General features: G+C 34.9%; 3 protein-coding genes across 3 annotated transcripts; 2 read left to right on the top strand and 1 right to left on the bottom strand.

Annotated features, from left to right (window-relative positions):
* The first annotated feature begins 1,314 nt into the window (after nt 1–1,314).
* On the top strand, nt 1,315–4,468 carry LOC121238609 (trihelix transcription factor PTL-like). The gene is made up of 2 exons (XM_041135560.1): nt 1,315–1,845; nt 2,682–4,468. Exons 1-2 carry the CDS (start codon nt 1,442–1,444, stop codon nt 3,937–3,939), a joined length of 1,662 nt encoding a protein of 553 aa, XP_040991494.1. The 5' UTR covers nt 1,315–1,441; the 3' UTR covers nt 3,940–4,468.
* A 4,910-nt stretch (nt 4,469–9,378) lies between these two features.
* Nucleotides 9,379–11,413, top strand: LOC121238612 (cytochrome P450 77A3-like). Its single transcript, XM_041135564.1, has one exon. It carries the CDS (start codon nt 9,502–9,504, stop codon nt 11,128–11,130), a length of 1,629 nt encoding a protein of 542 aa, XP_040991498.1. The 5' UTR covers nt 9,379–9,501; the 3' UTR covers nt 11,131–11,413.
* Nucleotides 11,414–14,785: 3,372 nt separating this feature from the next.
* Nucleotides 14,786–18,522, bottom strand: LOC121238613 (RING-H2 finger protein ATL8-like). Its single transcript, XM_041135565.1, has 3 exons — nt 17,918–18,522; nt 17,253–17,350; nt 14,786–15,443 (listed from the first exon to the last, which is right to left on the bottom strand). Exons 1-3 carry the CDS (start codon nt 18,068–18,070, stop codon nt 15,014–15,016), a joined length of 681 nt encoding a protein of 226 aa, XP_040991499.1. The 5' UTR covers nt 18,071–18,522; the 3' UTR covers nt 14,786–15,013.
* Nucleotides 18,523–23,273: the final 4,751 nt, after the last annotated feature.

The following is a 23,273-nucleotide window of genomic DNA, read 5'->3' on the forward strand; positions in this document are numbered from 1 at the left end:
TTTATTTTTATGAGATATCAATTTTATCATGACTAAAATATTTATCAAATATACTATACTCTTGTTAAAAAATAAGAGATTTTACTTTAAACTCAGGAATTACCAAATTATTTGCGATGTACATGATCAAAAACTACTGGCTATATATGCAATTACATTGCATTAATATCAAATTATAAAAGAAGGGCGAAAATAAAAAGAGGTGTAGGGAAGACCAGAGGAAGAAGACAGACCAAACTCCGAGCAGATCGAACGAGCCAAAATGTTTAGCCGCGCTAATGATGATCGGTCAAATACACTGTCCACGCGTCATCTAGGCAAAGCTGTAATGGGATTGTGGTAATCGTATGATGTCTCGCCATTTGTCACTCCCTTGTTAGATGTTTTATATTACGTACTACGTATGCTTTTAAAATACTCTCTCTCTCTCCCTCTCTCTCCACGGGAGAGAGCGAATGTGTACGTTTATCAATCAGTACTGTGGGCTGGTGCGTGGGCCAGGCCAATATGTCTAGTTTGAATTTAGTTTTTCTAATATATATATAACGTGAAATTATAATTTATTTTAAAATTTTAAAATAAAGTTTATTATTTAATTTATATGTTAACACTTTTCACATGGTCAATATATACTAATTATTGAATCACAAATTCGGTTTGATGTGTTTAAGATTTTGAGCTGATATGGATTGAGATTTGCATATTGATTTATTTTAAATTATAGTAATAGTTGTTTAAGAATTTATATATTGTATTCTCTACTGTATAAATTATAGGTAAAATTCAACAGAAAAGAGCTTGTTATGATCAAGTTTAGGTAAGGATCTCACGTGACATCCAATGTAATCTCTGGTCTTTTAATTTTGAGTAATGCTAGATATCGTTTTAGAGTTTGCAAGTCTCGTGCACTCATGTTAAAAAATAGTTGAATTTATTTTTAAAAAAATAATTTTTTATGTGATCCTAAATTCATCTATTTTTTTCAAAGATAGTGTAAGATTTGCACCAAATCTCATTTTTCTTTTAACTTTTATTAAAAAAAAAAAAATCAATATGGGTGTATATGTATATGTGAGTATATTTGTTAAGAAAAATGATATTTATAATTATAGAATATTTTTTAAATATTCTACATTCTTTTTAAAAGAAAAATAAATGTGAGATCAATAAAATTAATTTTTTTTAATAATAAATCACTTTTTAAAAAAAAAAAAATATATACTGCACAATCACATCTGTATCCAGCATTTGCTAATTTGCAACAACGAAGGTAGGTTGGAATGAGTTTGTGTATAAGTTTGTACCTACCTTTGTTTTGAGTGACGAAAGAGTGATGAATGAAGCGGTGGACTCGGATCCTGTCCCCCAAGAAAAAGCTCTCTTTGTGCAGACTAGTACCTGACTTACCTATCGCTCTCTCTCTCTCTCAAACTTAAGAGACATGGGTGACCAATATGGCCTGCCGGATTTCCGGCAGTTCATGGTCGGAAGAACTCATTTTCCGTCCATAGCACAGCCTACCGAGTCGTTCTTTCCTCAAAGGAATGCGGCAGCTCCACTCCACTACGAGCCTATTATGGTTGGAGAGGTTTTGCCTCGAGGGCTTGTTGGGTTTGGCCACGATTCCCCTAGCAGCGTCACTCCCACAACAGCAACTGCAACCAGTTCAGCTGCTGCTACGCTCTGTGGTTCAGTGCAGATGGATAGTGGATGGATGGGGTATGATATGGAAAATACTAGATGGCCGAGGCAAGAAACTCTAACCCTTCTTGAGATCAGATCTCGTCTCGATTCTAAGTTCAAAGAGACTAATCAGAAAGGACCATTGTGGGATGAAGTTTCTAGGTATATTTCGACAAACTGCACCATATCCCACTTGTCCTTTCGTTTTGATTTTTCGCTCTCTCAGTTTGTCACTTTTCTTGCTCAAACTGGGTGATGCTTGATTAAGAAACCCTATTTCCTTTTCTTGATATATAGTGAAGAAGATGACTGCTTTTCCTCTTTCTTGATACACTTTTATTTTATGCCATTATCGCAAAAAGGTGACAAGCTTTTGAACCAATTAGTGTTTCGGTTCCCTAGTTTAGTCTCTGAAAGGGACAATCCATTTAAGTTAACTGAGAGACACAGGTGTTCTTTTTCTCTGATAATTTCTGGTTTTGTCTCGGAAGTTTGGCTGACTCGTTCTGAAAGCTTTAGTACCCATCTATATAGATTGGGTTGATCTTGTTTTATCATGACATGGCTCGTCCGAGAGTCTCTCTCTCTCTCTCTCTGTGAAACCCATTTTACCTTTGTGTAATAAATATATAGCTCAGAAACCTCTTAGCTCAATTAGGGCAATGGAATCTAGTATAGGAATGCTTTGACTATTTTAATGAAATTCAATTATTGAATGATGCTCAGCGATCGACGAATCATTAGCAAATTGACATGTTACTTAATCTTACTAAGGTATTAATTATTCTTTGACAAGGTTTTTAAGGAATGGATCTTAATTCTTTAGTACGTCTAACTACCTGGTCATCTCGTTTGAAACTTCCTAGAGGCTAGCCTAGCTAGCTAGGAAAAACACCTGAAACTACGATTTTTTTACTCCTAAACTCGATTTAAAATTGTTGTTACCATCTTATGTTAAGATTTCCCCATATTTGTTGCGCTGTTTTGTTTTCATTCAGGCTAATGGCTGAGGAATATGGATACCAGAGGAGCGGGAAGAAGTGTAAAGAGAAGTTTGAAAACTTGTACAAGTACTACAAGAAAACTAAGGAACGGAAATCTGGAAGGCAAGGAGGGAAGCACTACAGATTCTTCCGGCAGCTAGAAGCAATATATGGAGAAGCAAGCAATCATGCCACAGTTTCAGATACCCATCTTGCTAGAAACAGCCTTCCTAATTATCAGATTCCACATAATGTGATTAACCAAGAAAATCAAGAAGTTGATCTTCGGACCCCAAGGCTATCTGATCAGAGCCTCAGTTTCTCTAACTCATCTGAATTCGAGACTTCGTCCTCGGAACACAGGATGAATTATCAATCAATGGAGAAGCAGATAGGGATGAATGAGATCAGGCCGGAACGTTACTCAAGGAATAAGAAGAACTGGAAAGCAAAGATTGAGGATTTTGTGGACTCACAAATGAGGAAGATCATGGACACACAAGAGGTTTGGATGGATAGGTTGTTGAAGACCATTGAAGATAGAGAGCAGGAGAGAGTGTTCAGAGAGGAAGAATGGAGGAAGCAAGAGGCAGCCCGGTTTGATCAGGAAGTACATCATATCTGGACTAAAGAGAGAGAGTGGGTTGAAGCTCGAGATGCAGCATTAATGGAAGCTTTAAAGAAATTTATAGGGAAAGGACTAGAAATGTCCCAATCAGCTGAGCCAATGGCTGTAGAAACTCGAAGCCACTCAGAAAACCAGGATGAAAATGGGAAGGAAATTACCTACATTAACAACAGTAGATGGACAGAATTGGAGGTTTCAAGTTTAATAGAGCTGAGAACTAGCTTGGAACTGCGGTTCCAAGATGGTGGGCATTTGGACGAAAGTCTTTGGGAAGAGATAGCTGCAAAAATGGGTTCCTTGGGCTATGACAGAAGTGCAGTCGAGTACAAAGAAAAATGGCAGCATATTAGCATTTATTATAACAAGGCAATAATGGAGTGTAACAAGAAGCGCAAGGAGGATTTAGATTTGAGAACCGGCAGTTATTTTCAGCAATTTGATTACTATCTTGGACAGGAAATTTCTAAACAAAGGCCAGAGAGCATCGGGCTTCAGCTGACGAATGAGGGTAGTCTTCCACCTTCAAGTTCCAATGATAGGGACCAGGCCGACGTCCATCAACATGGCTTTCGCCATGGAGGAGAAAACTTGTGGGAGAAATATGGTGTAAGGTACTACAAGGGGAAGACCAGCAAGTTTAATTAGCTCAAACAAGACAGGCCGACTTCAGTTCTTCAAATCTCAAAATTACAAACCGAAGTAATTAACTTCTTCAGGATTAAGGTAAGATCGATTTCTGTGGGTTGATCAAAGATAGGTTTGCTTTTCGGTGTAAAAGTTTTGTGACTTGGGATGCATGTGAATATGCTGTTCATGACTACTTCAATCTGGAAGCTTGGAGATTCCAAATGCCAAATATACGACATCATGTGTTTTTTCATGTCAAGATATTTTCCGAGGGGATCATGAGCTAATATCAATATGCTAGCTAATTGAAGTTTGACAAGGGGTTTGTGCATTCAGTACCGTTGTTGATCAATGATTCAATTGACAGAACTGTAGTTTTCAAAGTTTTGTTTTTTCCCCTTTATTTTTCTGTTTGTATTCCTCTGATTTTTCTTTTTACGAGTGGATTAATATTATCTGCTGCAGATCATGACCTTCCAGCTTGTTGAAATATGATGTGCTAGCTATGAAAGCAGAATAATATTGGCCAGTTTGGTTATGATCATCATATATATTCTGAATAACTTTCTGGCCGGGTACTGCAGGTTTTCGTACAATGATTTTTCTGCGACATCAACCTTAATTAAAGCATTTCAAATGAACATCAATCGTTCCATCTCTTACTGTCATGTATGTAACTTGATGATCATGAGATGTCTGTCTAAACTTACAGTAAGTACATGACGTTGAAGTCTTAGGCCGGAAGAGTTTGTTTGTCTGAGCAAGAAACTAGCACTGATCAGTACAGTACTGCTTATATAAAAAAATGAAAAAGGAAAGAATTAAGAAAACGCCAGCCGCAGGCTAGGCCGGAAACTTTGCGAAAACTAAGGATTTCTTGATCTTGATGATCTTCAGGCGACGTTGGACGTTGTTTTCTGTCCTTCTCAAATAATAAAAGGTACTTGGGATAAAACAAAGATTATAGAGAATTTTCGTACGCCCACTGTTAACACGATCATCCTTGGCATCGACGGATCGAGAGGATATGCATGTTATAAACACCCTCCGGTCGACTTGATCAAGAGTCCCCGAGACCCTCGATCGGTCGGTCACTTTCTTTCCATTATTTTTTGATCATGTGTACAAGGACTTTACACTGACATGTTAACCTCAACACAGTTCTTACGTAAACCAACAGTTTTCATGATGTCTCTAACAGTGTCTGTACAGTACGTACACCTCCGATAACGATAACGGTAATAACTCCTTTCCGAGATCGATGGAAAAATATAAATACATACTTTATACAATAATATTTTAAAATGAGTAGTATTTTTATAAAATATTTTATAAAATTAATATCATTTTACAAAAATCTATTTATTTTATAATATATATTATAAAATATGTTAAGTGGATATCATTATTCTTCTACCAAAGTGTGGTACAACGTTGTGGTTGACCCCTCGTCATGGTCAAAGTAATACATGAATGCCGAAGGCCGGCATGCTTTGAATGCTTGGGCTTCAGCCCGATAGGAATAGCTTAGGGCCTGTACGTGCGGCTAATACTTTACTCAAACTTGACCCGAAATGAAAAATCAGTTGTCAAAACTTAACCCAACTAGCCCATGTGAATTAATTATTTTGAACCTTTTCCTCATATTCAGAAGCCATATAGTGCCTTGCTTGGCTCTCTTTTTCCCCGCAGAATAATGCTAGATATAATATTAAAATGTTTATATTTTATGTATTTTTTTTTAAAAAAATTAAGTTTATTATTAAAAAAAATATATTTATCTATTTTTTTAAAAAAAAATGCGAGGGACTTAGATGCCATAGGACTGTAAATATCATTCATATGTATTGTTGATTGTTGTTTTATATCTGAGAATTAATCCCACCCTCTGTAATATTCTTATTATAATAACATAAATTAGTGTTCTTATAATAATAATAATAAGAAGACGACGAATCAACCTCAGTACCACTCACTATGTTCTTACTAATCTTATGTACCATTAATCCACCTGTTTCCTTTTAACAAACAGGGCTTCTTCTCATTCTTCTTTGACACTGCGTTTAAGATTGGGAGGCATTTGGCCCCCCAAAAGGGGTTTTAGATCCCCAGGGAGTCTCTTCTCTTAATACCCATATTCTCATATGAAAAAAGATATTTGCAATCGTAAATTGTGCAACTGCCGTGTAATCGCTTTGAAATAAATAAATAAAACACGAGATCTACATGAAAAAAATTAATTTTTTAATAGTGTGCCTCACTCTCAACGTTTACGTATTTTACGATTGTATGTAGAATTACTCGTATTTAAGGTTGATTGTTTACCATATTAATAATAAATCAGCAGCTGATTCAGCTCCTTGACCTGTCCATGCAGGCAAACGCCCTCTAAATCCAAATGTTTCACTTTACTGGAAGAGCTACCTCTTTAAGAGACATCAATGGAGTAACTCCTTTTAGTCACAGACATCCATTGGCCAATAACAAAAGGTGGTAATCCCACCAGTTCGATCCATAATTGAATGAATGCAACGTACCGTGGGAAGTAGGTAGCAGTTGCAGCAGCAATTTGTAGGTGTCTATCATTTTTAAGCATTCTAGAAGTGGGGATCTCTTCTCTTTGTTATTTTCCCCTTCTTATTATTAATGATGACAAAGAGAACCGACTTCTTAGCCCCACCTTTCTGCAAATATCATTTGCATCTCTGCCCATTTGTGGGGAGGCTGGCTACCCCTAGATGCATTAATTTGTTCTTTATCTGCTAAATATCTCTCGTCTGATTCGTGTAGACATGATCAATTGAGAATGAGATCCTTTCTAATTACTTAAACCAAATTGAATCATCCAATGCAGAAAAAAATAGACATTTTAATTAAACACTGGTCATGCGGGATTCATATTATATGAAAATCTTATGCGATTAACATTAATGATGCGTTTATCTCTCTTTAATATTAGATCATTCAAATACAAGTACGTAGTACCTTTATAATCGTCACGAAGAGGAAGTTAACATTAATCACTCTCCAATTAAAGAATCATGCACGTTGCATGCATCTAAATGTTTACTTGTCCTTTGCTTCAACCACTTTCATTTAGTTTATGTTTGGGTAATGAGATATTCTCAGATATTCTATGAATACTAGTGAAAAAGTAATGATAGAATATTGAATAGTAGTAAATAATAGTAAAAAGTAGGTAGAAAATAATAATAAGATAATGAATAGTAGTGAGGTATTCTTAGAATACCTAATAGAATACAAAACAACCATTCTGATCTATTTGAACTGCATATTTTATATGTTAATTTAAGTTCTATTTTTTCTAATTGGTTAGACATTAATGATTTAACATATATCAAATAAAGGTTATGAATTAGAACAAACTCTTCATCATAATTTAATTAAATATTCCACACATTGAGTCTAGAAATGTAAATTCACTCGTTTACATTGCTTAATTTTTTAGAACAATTCTTGATAATGCAAAAAAGACAAAAGGATCCTTCCTTAAATGCATACCGACCATTTAATTTAGCAACCATTTATTGGTTGGCGTATATGCTTGGGCTTCTGCTGAAAAAGTAAATCGGAATATGATGGGCAATGCGTATTTTAAAGCTGTTTAAACTGTCTAAGCAAGCTGCTAATTAAAGCTTTACAAGAACTGAAGTAGAAAACGTCTAAGAAAAAGTCCAAGAAGAGTTTGAGAAGTAAAGCAAAGAGCTCTTGTACCAAGCTACCGTGCACCGCTCTGTAAACCCAGAAGCAACTTCTTTGGTGGGTTCTTAGTAAAACCGATCCAACTGGATTGGGTAGATCCTTTGATTTTTGTACAAATGCCTATATATTAATAAGAAAAAGTCTTGAGAGCAGCCCTTGTTCAAGCATAATTCAAAACACACCTTACGTGGCAAAGTAAATTGACAAATTTATCCCTATACAAATTGACAAAGTCCCATGAAGTCCCCCCCTTCCCCCGAATTCGAAAAATTGAAAATACTCCATTGCTACTGGGGGCTGATCTGAGCTACGATGAAGAGGGAGGAAGTTGCCGTGACTGGGGTTTGACGATGGGGGTTGCTGCGAGATCGTGAGGCTCGGTGGTGGCGGCTGGGCTGGTGTACGATGGCGGCATGATGGCGAGAGAGGGGGAGACCTATTTCGGGTTAGGCTGATTTGAGCTGTGATGGAGGGTTGCCGTGACTTGGGTTTGACGGTGGGGGTTGCTGGGAGGTCGTGCGGCTCGGTAGTGGTGGCTGGGCTGGCTTACGGTGGCGAGCAGCAGTATTTCGGGACTAAATCTGTGTGAGACCCATTTCGAGAGTGGAGAGGACGTTGCATGTAGGGGTTGGCGTGGCGGCTCGAAGGTGGCTGGAGGGTCGCCCGTGTGAGGGAGATCTAGTGAGGTGGTCGGTGGCGCTGATGGGTGGCCAACAACGACAGAGAGAGGCCGAATGCGATTCGGTTGCTTGGCGAGGAAGGAGTACGCGACATGGCTAGGGAGGAGTACATGAGCATCAGAGGTACCGACGGTAGGGTTGGATGCTGATGATGGTGGTGGCCGGTGATTACAGATGGCGCACGACGGGACTGGGTGGGCTGAGAGAGGGAATCGGGTGGGGGTAGGTGGGGTGAGAGAGGGTCAGTTTTGGATTTTTTTTTTTTTTAAAAAAAATATTTAAAAAAAAAACGTCACGTATGCTACGGATCAGTCGTGAGCACAGCTCTATTAATAATAATGCACATAAACTTTTTGTGTAAGTTAATACCGGTGATGCATAAATGCATTTTTATTGTACTGAAAAATGAGTTAATGATTCAAATGAAATGGTGATCGATGGAGGTGGTTGTCTATTTTTCGGTGAGGCTGAATTTATTTATTATTGAGTCTGACCTATGATAATTCATGGAATTCGAGCCAAGTCAACACTTTTATGACTAAATGTAGAGGTCTGATGATCGATTCAGGTGACATAATTGGCCTCGTTACTGTTTGTGCGAGAGACAGAGAGACTGAGCTCTCAAATTTCTAATGCTGCTCCAGCCTCAAAGTGTTTGATGGATAAAAATACCATCAAAATAGAGGATCAAAGTCTCAAGGACCATGGATTTACCACTGTTTGTTAGAGTTTTGATCCAACTTTAAACATTTTTCGAGCAGATCAAAACTGATTACATTTTATAGCAAATGGACACTTTCCATTTCTCGTCTGGAACAAAAAAGAAGTTGATGATCAGCATTCAATTTTCTTGACTTCTACCACTTTGAGCTGTGAGCCACACCGCACTAATGTACGTGTTTCTTCCACTATTGTCTCCATCTCCGAATTTACTCGGACGTTCATTTTCAAGGTCGTTTCAACAGGTAATTGCGCATGCAATAAATGCATGTGAATCATTTCTGTTGTCCTCGATACTCCATCGATCCAACAACATAGCCTATTCCGCCCATGGGTTTCCTTTTTGCCTAATACAGTTTCCTAAGCTCTAGCATTTAACAATTTGCGCCCACAACGCTGTTTTGATAGCAAACCTTGACGACTGCTTTTGCTTTTATTAAAGCCCACCTGCAATTTCATGCTCATCCCATTTTTATACCGTCATCCAACCTTACCCCTGTACTTCATTTTCTTCCTCGCTTCCTTCCTCTGCAGCTTTTCAATGGCTTCCTTGCCATTATCTTCTGCTTCACTCTTTTCAAACTACCATCTCTTTTTCACAGTCATAGCTTTCCTTCTTTCGGGCTTGATTTTCTTCCTCACCCAGAAAACCAAGTCAAAGTCGCTCAACCTTCCTCCAGGGCCACCCGGATGGCCTGTCGTTGGGAACCTTTTCCAAGTAGCACGATCGGGAAAACCTTTCTTTCAATACGTAGAAGATCTTAGGCAGAAGTACGGCTCAATCTTCACCTTAAAGATGGGGACCAGAACAATGATCATCCTGAGCGATGCGAAACTTGTCCGAGAAGCACTCATCGAGAAGGGTACTCTCTTTGCTACTCGGCCTCGTGAGAATCCTACCCGAAACATCTTTAGCAGCAACAAATTCACCGTTAACGCCGCCATTTATGGCCCTGTCTGGCGGTCTCTGAGGCGGAACATGGTGCAAAACATGCTTAGCTCGAGCAGGATCAAGGAATTCTTCAGCGTGAGGGAAACAGCAATGGACAAACTCATCCATAGGCTTCAAACCGAGGCCAAGGCAAATGATGGGGCCGTTTGGGTCTTAAAAAACGCTCGATTCGCAATGTTCTGCATTCTTTTGGCTATGTGTTTTGGCCTGGAAATGGACGAAGAGACAATCGAGAAAATGGATCAGGTAATGAAAACTGTTCTGATCACCCTCGACCCGAGAATCGATGACTATCTTCCAATCATCAGCCCACTTTTCTCAAAGCAAAGGAAGAGAGCTTTCGAGGTTCGAAAAGAGCAAATTGAATCTATGGTCCCTTTAATCGAGAGGCGTAAGAGGGCACTCGAAAACCCAGGATCCGATAAAACTGCAACATCGTTTTCATACCTCGACACCCTCTTCGACCTAAAGGTGGAAGGACGCAAATCATCACCGACCGATGCCGAATTAGTCACACTTTGCTCAGAGTTCCTCAATGGTGGGACCGACACGACAGCAACCGCCATCGAATGGGGTATTGCGCAACTCATCGCGAACCCAGAAGTCCAAGGAAAGCTCTACGAGGAGCTTAAAAGTACAGTTGGTGATCGAAAAGTAAACGAGAAGGACGTAGAAAACATGCCATATCTACAAGCAGTAGTAAAAGAACTGCTACGCAAACACCCACCGACGTATTTTTCACTGACACATGCTGCGACAGAGCCAACAACTTTGGCAGGGTACGACATACCCACAGATGCAAATGTGGAGATTTATCTGCCAGGCATTAGTGAAGATCCGAGACTGTGGAAGAACCCCGAAAAGTTCGACCCCGACCGGTTCATATCGGGCAGAGAGGTGGCAGACATAACTGGGGTAACTGGGGTGAAAATGATGCCATTTGGGGTTGGGAGGAGGATATGCCCTGGTTTGAACATAGCCACAGTGCATGTTCATCTCACGCTTGCCAGAATGGTGCAGGAATTCGAGTGGAGCGCTTATCCGCCAGAAAGCAAATTGGATTTTGCAGGGAAGTTGGAGTTCACTGTGGTGATGAGGAATACTCTTAGAGCGCTAATCAAGCCAAGGGTTTAAGCTATAAATTAGAGCTCAATGATACCTACAATCTCTCTCTATATATATATATATGCATGATATTTCATGGTATGCATACCTTTTGTTTACATTTGAGTTGTTTTCCTTTTGTTTTCTGGTTTAGTACTTCTTCTGCAATTTGGGTCGTGAGGATTGAAAGTTGATCTGGTCCTGTTTGTTCTGTTCTGTTTATAATTCTGTTACTTGGTCATCTTATCAATCCTGGGTTTTTGCTTTGAGATTCTGAAAATGTTTTAAGAATGAAAAAAAAGTTATTTTTGAATTATTGTTTTAAAAACTAAAAGCTGCTCTAGTGATGAATGAATGGTACGGATGAGATTTCTTCTGCCATGAGTGGAGTGAAAAGAAAGAAAAATGTTGTAGAGAAGATAGCTACGACATTTGTGGTCATGATCAGTTTAATCTTTACCAGAACATGATTTCTACATCATAACTTTTCAGTGAAATTTGAAGTCGTGAATAAATAAAACAAGTCATATCTTTGAGAACCTTTTCCATCTACCGTTACCGTGGCCATAGATTACTCGAGGGTGGCTGCCGGCCAGGCAGATGACGCCCATTAAATATTTGCAGGGTACCAAGTACTTTACTTTTCTTTTTCCTTTTTTTTAACACCAATTTTTCTTAGGCATTTCCATCCCATATTTTATATCACTGTTATTCTTTAATTATAAGGAAGAATTTAGAGAAAAGCTCAAAACCCTCCTCCTATTCCATTTCTTATTTTAAGATTTTGATTTAAGGGATAAACAGTGATTTCCTATATTCTAATATAGGGAATCACTGTTCATCTCCTAAATAATCTTTTATTAATATTTTATTCTAATAAATAAAATAAATTCTTTTTCCAATCAACTACACTTTCTCTTATACTCATATTTATTATAATTTTAAAAATAATTTAAATTATTACTAAAATATAAAAAAAATTAAAAATGCTATCATATCCGTAAAAAATAATTTAAATTTTTGTTTAAAATATTCACTCTAGTAATAGTTTAAAACATAAGAAAAAATAGTAAGTAGTTAAATTTATAAATGGAAGTAAGAGAAAAAAGTAATAAAGAAATAATAGAAGAATATTATTTTAATAGAATAGAGAAATAATAGGGAATGAGATGTAGAATGTTTTTTAAAAATGAGTAAAATTTAAGATAAAATTATAGAGAGTGTCATTTTTAGCTAAAATTTAAGAAAAAATTTAAGAAACCGGATGAGAATGCTCTTACATATGTTCAAGCATTGGCATTATTTTTATCAAAGTCATTTTTTAATTTTAGCTAAAAATACATGTTTTTGCATAAAATCAAAATCATTCAAGATATAATTCTACATTAGATTAGTCAAAATAATAATATCATATTATTTTTTTAATAATAATATTTTTAATTTTTTTTTCATATTTTACAACTACACTAATCATATGTTAATTAATAATTTAATTTTTACTTAAATTATTTATTTCCCAACTATTATTTTTCCTCACCCTATTATTTTTCATCTACAAAAAATGTGCAAGAACCTTACCTCCTGCTTGTAACTAATATACAAAAAATGTACATGTATATGAGCAAAATTTACATGAAAAATGTGCTGGAGGTTAGGCTTGTATATTGCACAAAAATGTACATGTTCCTCCTGCACATGTACAGGAACCTTACCTTACGCTTGTATATTAATTTTAATAATTTTCTGCTTGTGCAATATATTAATTTTTCATATACAAAAAATGAAATAATTCTGTTGATATAGTTGGTTTATATTTTTAGAATAGAATAATTCTTTTGAATATGAACAGGATCTCCAAATTTGAAGGAAATTTTGGTGGTACTATAGCTCATATGTAGAGCTTCTTAATTTTGACTATTTCAATATAGACCATTTTAATAATATTTAGCCAAACTTTGGAGATGCACTGACATTTCACTAATCTAATGCTTTAATTCCCTTCCTTTTGAAATCTAGAGGGTTTGTATAGTGAGTTTAGATAAGATAAAAGTTAAAAGTTGAATAAAATATTGTTAGAATATCATCCGAGCAAAATCAGACTTAGCTTTTAGACCTCGTCAGAATTGATAGAGAGAAGACATGAGAGATCAGGCATGAGAGAATCGATAGAGAAGACAAACAAGAGACAATATCATAATTGGGAAAATTTCCATCTCGAGTTATTATTTATTTTATTGATATTTATTTAAAACTGACAATTAGCACCAAAATTAGTAAATTTTAGTAACAACTAAACATGCACCCTCATTGGTCTGATATTTCTTAAAACCAAACCGATGGTGTACAACAATTATAGAATTTGATGACTTTTAAGATTAATGCTGATTGTTATTTTGATTATTTAGGATGCAATTTTCCTAAATAATCAGAAAATTGTGATATTCATATCAATGGAGCTAGGCATTTATTATAGTATGAATATAGTTAAAGTTGAAAACTGCATGATAGTGGTGTTCGGTGATATGATGTTTAGCTGTCAAAAGACTAGGGTGGACCAGTGCTGCATGTGAACTATTGGCTTTATGGGGACTCAAACTTAGTTAGCATTAATGTGATTATATATGCTGTCTTTGTAGGTGTATCCATGGCCATTCTACCACTGCCTTTGCCTCACTCTTTGCACCACTCGTATTTAAATCTCTGTCTCTCTCTTTTTTATTTTTTATTTTTTAACGTCGGGACTAAAGTAGGGTCTTTCAGATCCATCCTTACAGAGTAAACTTCGATCTCGTGCACCACGTCCTCAAAAATTTTCTTATACGAAACTGGTTAAATTACTGATTTTTCATTAGAAGATGTGGTTTCAAAAGATTGTTTACACCTATAAATTGTTAAACTTTAGACCTTGAAAGAAGTGATACCCAACACCAAAATTTTCACCACTTAGGCCAACCCCTTAGGGTTACTTGTATTTAAATCTATTCACTATATATATTAAAACAGAATATTATTTTCATTTGTATTAGAACACAATATTTTTGTTAGATAATACTAAACAATAAGAGTAATTCTATATAGTTTTGCAGTTGATGGAACGGCATATTATTTTGTTTCAAAACTTTTTGTGCAATTTATTGCTAAGATTAGATCTGCTAGCACCTAAAATCAAAACCCTCGATATGGTTGGGTGTCACTTGTCAAAGGCAGTGGTCGTTGAGAGCATAGTAGTTAATGTAGGCATCCATCGTGTTGCTGTTTGTTTGTTTTTTTTTTTTTTAACTGAAAAAAAAAAAAAAAAAAAAAAAAAAAAACCCTTGTCCGGCCACCAAGGGTGACCAAACCTGGCTCAATCCTTTCTCTATTTGGTATCAACATTCGGTATGTATGAAATGAACATTGACCTTTCTTAAGTGAGCTTTAGGCCTCGTTTAGTTACGTAGTTCAAATGAGATAAAATGAGATAAGATATTTTGTTAAAAATTAGATAAAATATTATTATAATATTATTTTTATTTTGAAATTTAAAAAAATTAAATTTTTTATTATATTTTGTGTGAGAGTTTGAAAAAGTTGTAATGATTATATCATATAAGATGAGATAAGATTAGTTTGGTTTTGTGTAACCAAACTATCCTATGATCTGCTTTAGAGAGAGAGAGAGAGAGATGACCATGCAACCCCCAGCAACCTTGAACTAAATTCTAGTTATACAAATGAACTTACAAAACTGCCAATAACAAATTATTATTTTTGCGATATATACAGTAAGCCACAAGAGAAGAAAGAGAAAATGATCGACTTCCTAGATTACAGTCACAATGGATTCAATTCAAAGTCTTCAGACATACCAACTCTGATTCTCTGACTAAGAAGTCATGGTGAATGCAGCTTAGGTTCCCAGAAATCGACAAATTTAGGGGTTTGATGGGCTTTCTACAAGCTTGGTTCCCGAGTCTTTCATTCTCTCATTACCCTCACTCAAAGGGAAGACACTCACCCCAGCTTCTGATCTATCAACCTCGAGTGCAAAATGATCCTCTTGAATGGGGTTCATCCCACGGTTGCCATGGGTTCTCACTGGAAACCCAGTACCAGTCTCTATACAGTTATGAGAATCAGTGTCAAAGGACTCCACATTGTAGTGAGATTGAAAAGCCGAACTGAACATGGGTCGCACTGCGTGCTTGCAGTCAGGATGTTCACGCAATGTTATCCGGCAAACAGGACAGGTTGTATGTTGCTGCAGCCATTTGTCTATACAGGTCACATGGAAGGAGTGCCCACAGTAGGGGAGGATGCGCAACATATCTTCACCAAGGAATTCTGCAAGGCAAATTGGGCACCTGCCACATGTAATATAACATTACTAGGATATATTAGCAGGAAATGCGAGAAAAAATAAATATGAATTGACTGTATTGACAGGAAAACAAACAAGAGGAACAGAGAAAATGCTTAAGAGAAGTTCAAAAAATAATTGATATTGGTAACAAAAATGTCATGACGTAAAACGCTACTGTAGCCAAAAGATGGAAGGAAATATAGTTATGTATAACTTCAAAAGTCGATGAGACGTTCTATAATCAGTTGATGAATTCATAAAGAGATGGACCTTCAGACCAAGCATAGATTTTGAGCCTGGGTTGACCAGAGGATAAAAAAGATAAAGAAGGTCTTCAAAGAAAGCCGTACTCCTAATAGCTAATCTCATCTGCGATTCTTAAGCTCCCCCATCAAATGTAAACAGTCTATTCATTATGAATGCTAAGGCTCAAGCAGCTCAGTTTTAACATTGCATCTTTCAAAGTGTGTTGGATACTGACAAATCACATCCTCTGCAGGTCCAGCTTCATTGAAACTAGATGCAAAATTTACCCTTCCATATGCCAGCGAATATTTGATTACCAATGGCTACCAACTTAATGGTAGCAATGGAGTATACATGAACCATCCACAGTCCACTTTTAACAGGTCTTGTAGACAGTTTTCTGTCAAAATTATAGCACAAAAAGCTTGGAGAGTAAGAGTTGAGGTAGTGAGCTACAAGGTTAAATAATCTATAGTGTTCTGCCAAGGCACCAACATACAATGATATAGCTGTCGTATAGATCCCAATAATAGTTATTACAAAAATGAAGAAACATTCTCCATATGATACCACCTAAATCTTCTATTTATGAGCAAAAGGAAATATGACTTTTTCCACACGCTAAAATCTCATTCAGAACTTAATTACCTAAACTTATCATCCATTCAACAAGACATCACGGAATATCCAACAGAACCTCCGCCCCGAAGTGAGAAATTTATATGCCAAATGAAATAGAAAGTTTTCTGCATACAAAATAAAGCTTCTACAAAGGTTGATCTACAACATACAGAAACTCCAGGAAACCAACAAATTGTTATAAGAATAGAACTACTCATCTGAATCACCAAGTCCTGCAAAAGGTGTTGATTTGCAAACCAAGGGAAAGTCCTTATGAGAGAGAGAGAGAGAGAGAGAGAGAGAGAACATGAAAGGGAGGTCAGTTATGGGAGACTAATGATTATTTATGCAGTTAAATCCAGGTCCATGCATTGGTGTGCTCATATTCCAGCTTTAAGTAGAAATAAATTGTTATATTACATTGCACTTTACCACAACATCTGTTTATTTCATCAATTTAGTATAATCTTCTAAATCATATCTTTTATTGATTGCTCTGTCCCATGTCTCTGGGAGTTCAATTCACCTTCCATCTCCTTGAATTATCAAATTGATGAAAGAATACACATCTGAAGCCACCTGACTTGAAAAAATTGCCAAAGTGTTTTCCAATATCTACCAAAGAGATACCCACTGTATTGACATTTGCAACTAATCAGTGAAAATTGATTCAGACAATTATGCCCGCAGAAATTTACTCAAACTTCAAATGGCTCTCCGTAATGCTTCATCAATACATGCACTATGTTGTATATTTTGTCCACAATAGAAATGCTATGTGCTTTTACAGTATAAACAATAGCAAAAATATGACAGACCCGGAAAATCCTAGGCACATAACAATCATATTGAATAGAGAACATCACTCATCTAAACAAGGATTTGAGAGAAACACATAAAAACCAGTATAGTGAGGAGTTCACCAAAGAGAGAAAGAACATACTGAGCATCTTCTGCAGTCAAGAAAGAATCATCGGTATACTTCTTTATTGGAAACTTTGCGACAACTACGGGTTCAAGACCATTTGAGGCCCGATCAAGCTGTACCATAGAAAAGTTAACAATGGTAAGTGCAAGGCCAAAGCATAGCATTATATTTAACAGACTCTGCACTGCTATAGATGAAATAACTCATAAATGACACGAGGCTGGAGTCGCAATGGACTATCTTGCTTATGGAAACTCTATAATCCAAAACACAGTAATTTTCAACTTTCCTGTAGGACTAAAGTGGGTCAATCGAGATTGTCAAGTAAAATACAACCAAATATGAGAACTGTATACGCAAGAAGTGTCAAAACAATAAGAGGTCAAATGTTATAATTTTGAACACGAAAACCCACAAAAGTCTAAAGAAAACTAGAACCAAAACCCTGGTAGTTCCAGTGAAACCACTGAAGCAAACAAGAAATTCATTTTGGAGAGTAAATGTAAAATAAATTCTCCATTTTTATTGCAATAACTGATTTGGAATCCTAAAAGATCTCCAATTACTTGTGCAACCCAAGACTGCCTAAATTTTTAGGACACCAAATATTTATATACATATAAACAACAAGAAAAAAAAAGGGGCATACAATACTGGGATCGGATTGAGAAATGGCTTACAATACTGGAAGCGATAGGAAAGGAAAAGGAGCGCCTGGAAGTATTCAACTGAAATCGAGCGCAAACAAGGCGCGTGCACACGAACACGATGAACATAATGCTCACCGCAAACCCTATCACCGTCATCACCAAATTTATCCCCGACGATATCATACTTTCCCAAACGAAAAAGTAAAATCAATCCTTCAAGACTAATATTTAGAATTACAGAGTTATCAATATCTCAATTCTGTTCCCCATAGAGACATGGAATCCCAGCCTTTAAAAAGACTAAAAAGAGTACAGAATTCACACTCTGAGGATGGAGTTTTTGTCACATAGAAACCCAGATCAGAATTCAAAACACCATCTCTCTGACCAACTAAGATCAATCAGAGCTATCATTGTTCTGAGTTTTCTTTAGGAGTTGGTTTTGAGAAGAAAAGTGAAAGGAGGTAACTGTTTCATTGTGGAAGAGAGTGTAGAGAGCAGTGGAGAATATGGGAGCTTCGGTGAACTGGGCAGAGCCAGCAAGTAACAAAAGTCCAAATAGAAGAACTATGTGGAGAAAGAGACAGAGACAGATCAATCAGATCCAAATCCACTGTTGCATGGAAAAGAAAACCATTTATCTATGTTTTTTTTCTTCTTTATATCTATTATCATTTTAAAAAATTCTATTTATAAATCTCATATATAACATACTATTTTTTTAAAAAAAATTTTTTCTCTTATCAAATATATAGTATATAAATAATAAATAGATAAATTTAATTATTTTAAGAAAAATACAACAAAACAAAATTAAAAAAATTTTAAAAAATAAAAAAATATGATGTATAGCGCGTGAGACTTATGAATAGAAAAACTCTTTCTATTTTTAAGTTTTTCATATTTAGGTTTTATTTGTTTTCACAGATAATATGAGATGAAATAAAATGAATTGAGTTTAGATAAAATTTAAAAGTTAAATAAAATATTGTTAGAATATATTTTTTTAATATTATTTTTGTTTTGGATTCTGAAAAAGTTGAATTATTTATTTTATTTTGTGTAAGAATTTGATAAAGTTGTAATGATGAGATGAGATGAGATGAGATGCGAAAAAAAAGGTCTTAATGTATTTATTTTAAATTGAAGAAAATTAATTGTATTGTTTAATTTATTTGTCACTTTATTAAAAAACTAAGAAGATCTCTTTATGTCCTTATATTTTCAACCTCTCTTTATTTATTTTCTCAATATTTTTTTTTTCCATCGTTTTAATTTCCCATCGAACTTGTTAGCAAATGCGGATACTAGAAATACAAGAAAGCCTTTGGATTAGCCTTAAAAATTCACCAAACATGAGAATATAAAGTATACAAGAGCATAGTTTAAAAGCTCGTATAGAGGATGCATATCTCCCATGCTATTGACATAATAAAAATAAATTTTAAAGATAAATTTTCCAATTTTTTTTTTCAAATTAATTGTATTGTGTATTCTTATATTGCCGTCTTCTTTTTACCAATTTTTACAATACATTTTTCCATCATTTTTATTTCTTATTGATACTCGAGTTTTAGAAAAAAGCCTTTAGACTCGCATGAAAAAACTCACCGAACATGCATATACTGACAAATTTTCGCTTGCCTAAAGAATACTTGAAAAGAAAACAAATTGACTTTTACTACTTGTATTAAAAACTCACTAAACATGCATATATCGACAAATTTCCAGTACTTAGAAAGAAAACAAATTTCCAATACAGTCTAAGCAAGATGAGTGGACCAAGATATGGCACCTGCATATCCCTAATGCCAATAAGACCTTCCTTTGGAGAGCTTGTCTCGATGCACTTCCAACAAGAGCCAATCTATCCACAAGAAAGGTACGTAGTTGATAATCTTGAGTGTCCTCTTTGTAACAACATCCTGAAACAGTGGAGCATGTGTTGTGGGAATGCATTTCAGCTAGTGATGAATGGGGGCAATGCACAACCAGTATTCAAAAAAGTGGATCACAAAGCCTGGCTTTCAAGGAACAAGTGGAAAAAATGTTTGCTGCATTAAATCAGACAGATATGGAGGAATTTGCTGTAGTTTGCTGGTTGATATGGAAGAGGAGAAATTAATATATTTTTAAGGATAAATTTACACATCCTTCTACACTAGTGCAGGGATTTACTCCTTGAAGTTAGACAAATCTCAAAATCTTCTAAATGCACTGAAACTAGTGTGCCTATGAATGAAGCATGGCAGACCCCTCTTCGAGGAATTTTCAAGCTAAACTAGGATGCTGCTCTGGACAGAGTTCATTGCAAGGTGGGGATTGAAGTTGCATTCGTGACTGGGAAGGCAAGATCAAGGCTACACTTTGATTGACAAGGGACTTGTTCCCTGACCCTTTTCGAGTAGAGGCAGTAGCGGCTCTCCAGGCCATTATATTTTGTTATGACTTGGATTTTAGAGATGTTATTTTGGAAGAAGATCTTTGCAAGTAGTTCAAGGGCTCAAAAGTTCTGAAGACATTGGAACAGGTACTGGTTGGTATGATATTGGTTGACTCAAGATCTCTACTGGCTAATTTTGATACTTGGGCAGTGCAACATACTGGTAGGAACAAGTCCAACAACAGCGGAATTGCTCGTGCTCATGGAAAAGAGCGCTGGGTTTACATAATTCTCTCATTGTATTGGAGAAGATTCCTCCTTGCATTCTCTCTCTTTTACAGAGACTTTTGAATAATACAATGCTCATGTTTTAAAAAAAAAAAAAAAAAAAAAAAAAAAAAAAAAAAAAAAGAAGTTCTTTTAATTGCAAGTCGGTTCAGATTGAGTAAATATCTCCTGCATTACCTTTTTTTTTGTTTTTGATAAATATCTTCTGCATTACTAATTTAATATGAAAACTTATAAATTCTTAAGAAAAGTTTTTAACTTTTAAATATATATATCGACAAGTTTAAAAAAACTTAAGAATATACTACCTACTGCTAAGAGCGTTTATATTGGTCTATGCATATGTATATACAAAGTTATATTTGTATAATATGACCCTAAAATCCTCTACTCTGACTTATGCATTTCTAAATATTTAGCTAGCTATGAACAGTACTTATTTAAATTTAGATAACCATTATTCATTCTACAAAATATATTTTAATTATTATTTCTCTCTCCTCCCACTCTTTCTCTCACAATTCTTTCTTTTTCTCTCTCCTTCAACAACACAACAAATATTCACATGCACAATCATTTTATTATTATAATATATTATATATATTTTTCATTTTATTATGTTTTTAATATAATATATAAAAAAATTATATTTTTTATTATTGCATTTGTATTATTAATGTCAAATGTATGTAGTGGATGCTAATTGTAAAATATATATAAAAAAATTTATTTTAATAAAAAATTAATAATAATAAAATATTATTATTTTATTATTATTTTATCTCAAATATACATAAGTCAATTTGAGAATTTTGCTTAAATGGCAATGCGGGAATTTAAAATTTGATCTATGGCCATTTCTTCCATTAATGCATATAGAAGCTGAAAATTCCCACAGCTTGTCTTAGAAATACTAAAAGAGAAAAAAAAAAAAAAAATCTTCTTAAAAGTCAGAGCATATATACATCATTCACATCATGATTGACAAAGTAAGAATTAATTTTAAAGATAAGAATTAATATTTTTAAGACAAGTTTAAAGATGATCTTTCTCTCTCTCTTTTTTTTTTTTTTTTTTTTTGTAGGAAGATCTAAAATTTTAATTTCGGCTATCTAATATATCAGTACCAAATAAAATCTTTTCAAACAAGTAGTTTATTGCATCGCATGCAAATTAAGATTATTGCAAAGGACGTGGGTGGAATTAACCTTCATGAATTTTCGTGAGGGTTGTCTGATCAGCTATCTAGGGAGTCACAGACCCATGCAGCACCAAGTCATGCATGATTATTATTATAATTATCATAAGATTTTAAGTAGCATATAATAAGCAGAGAATACCAAAATAAATTAATGAAATGGAGCATAAGATCAGTACTCGATCGATGTCTCAAGGAAAGAAAAAAAAAAAAACAAAAGGGAGGAATTTTAACTGAGGAAATGTGGAATATTAGAAACCTTATCAAAACAACGTCACCATTAATATTGTTTGAAAATTTTGGACGATGTGAGATCAAAAAGCAAAGAGAAACGAAAGAAAACACGAGTAGATCATCACAGAATTTTAACAAATTCTTTTTTTCTTGCTATATATGCACAATTAAAGGAGACTTCCTTTTCAACTTGTTTAGAGAATATATATATATATATATATTTATTTATTTAATGATTACCAATAAACTGAATGAATGATGATCATGATTCATATCTGCATATATAAATTCCTTTTTAAGCTGCCTAAATCTGCTGCTAATGGAGCTAATTGAGATGCTATTTTCTCGACGTTGTTACTACTTGTTACCATCTTTACCGGCAAGTTTTTCTATGAGGGGAAAGTGTAACCCGCGACGTGATTTGATTTTCTATGAGGGGAAAGGGACGACCTAATTAGGTGGGGAAAGTCCATGTCATTCCCCAACAAAGTGGAATGGCCATAAAGGTGAAAACAACAGATATGGTACTACTTCTAGTACAGTGTTGTTTGCTGCTTTACGGCTTGATTGACGAGAAATTTAATCTATCAGTAATTATTTATTTTTTTATTTTATAATTTTTATTTTATAGAATATACAATAATAATTAATAATTAATGCATAAAATTTTTTTAATTGATATTGATATCAAAATGGTACTACTCTGCATGGCCTCGACCAGTTTTAATCCTTAAACGACCGACAACAAAGTTAAAAAATTGTGAGTTCATTTGTGGAAAAAGAAAAACTAAAAGATGAATATATTATAAAGCGATCCAGTGCATGCTTGCGTTCTTAATTAATTTCCTGAGCAAATGATACGGCAACAACCAACTACAATTTATCTACTACTTTTTCATAAAATATAATTTTTTTTTAAAATTTTAAATATATCAAATCAAAATTAAAATCAAATTTTAAAAAAATATTATTTTATACTATAATAGTTTAAGAATAGTAAATTAGTTGGTGGTTTATCATTTCTTTGATTTCTTTATTATTTTGATATAGCAGCTCCGGCCACTAGAGCCAAAAGTACCCTAGCTAGGCCGGCGGTAGCCACTTTCAAAAGGGGTTGGTTAGTTGGATTGGGGAGGAATATTGGCATAAGTAATCATACACACCATACATTATATAATATATTATATAATAATATTATAAAATAAAAATATTTTTTATTTAAAATATAATTATATAAAATATTTTAAAAAATATTATATATAAATCATTTTCCTATTAGCATA

This window comes from Juglans microcarpa x Juglans regia, chromosome 7D, assembly GCF_004785595.1.
Source record: "Juglans microcarpa x Juglans regia isolate MS1-56 chromosome 7D, Jm3101_v1.0, whole genome shotgun sequence".
NCBI lineage: Eukaryota > Viridiplantae > Streptophyta > Magnoliopsida > Fagales > Juglandaceae > Juglans > Juglans microcarpa x Juglans regia.

What these genes read in the sequence shown, in the direction of transcription:
- LOC121238609 (XM_041135560.1), top strand. Translation starts at nt 1,442, where the DNA reads ATGGGTGACCAATATGGCCTGCCGGATTTCCGGCAGTTCATGGTCGGA. An exon ending in TTGTGGGATGAAGTTTCTAG is followed by an intron (nt 1,846 to 2,681) that starts GTATATTTCGAC and finishes GTTTTCATTCAG; the next exon opens with GCTAATGGCTGAGGAATATG.
- LOC121238612 (XM_041135564.1), top strand. Translation starts at nt 9,502, where the DNA reads ATGCTCATCCCATTTTTATACCGTCATCCAACCTTACCCCTGTACTTC.
- LOC121238613 (XM_041135565.1), bottom strand. Translation starts at nt 18,070, where the DNA reads ATGATATCGTCGGGGATAAATTTGGTGATGACGGTGATAGGGTTTGCG. An exon ending in TTCCTATCGCTTCCAGTATT is followed by an intron (nt 17,351 to 17,917) that starts GTAAGCCATTTC and finishes TCTATGGTACAG; the next exon opens with CTTGATCGGGCCTCAAATGG. An exon ending in TTGACTGCAGAAGATGCTCA is followed by an intron (nt 15,444 to 17,252) that starts GTATGTTCTTTC and finishes TACATGTGGCAG; the next exon opens with GTGCCCAATTTGCCTTGCAG.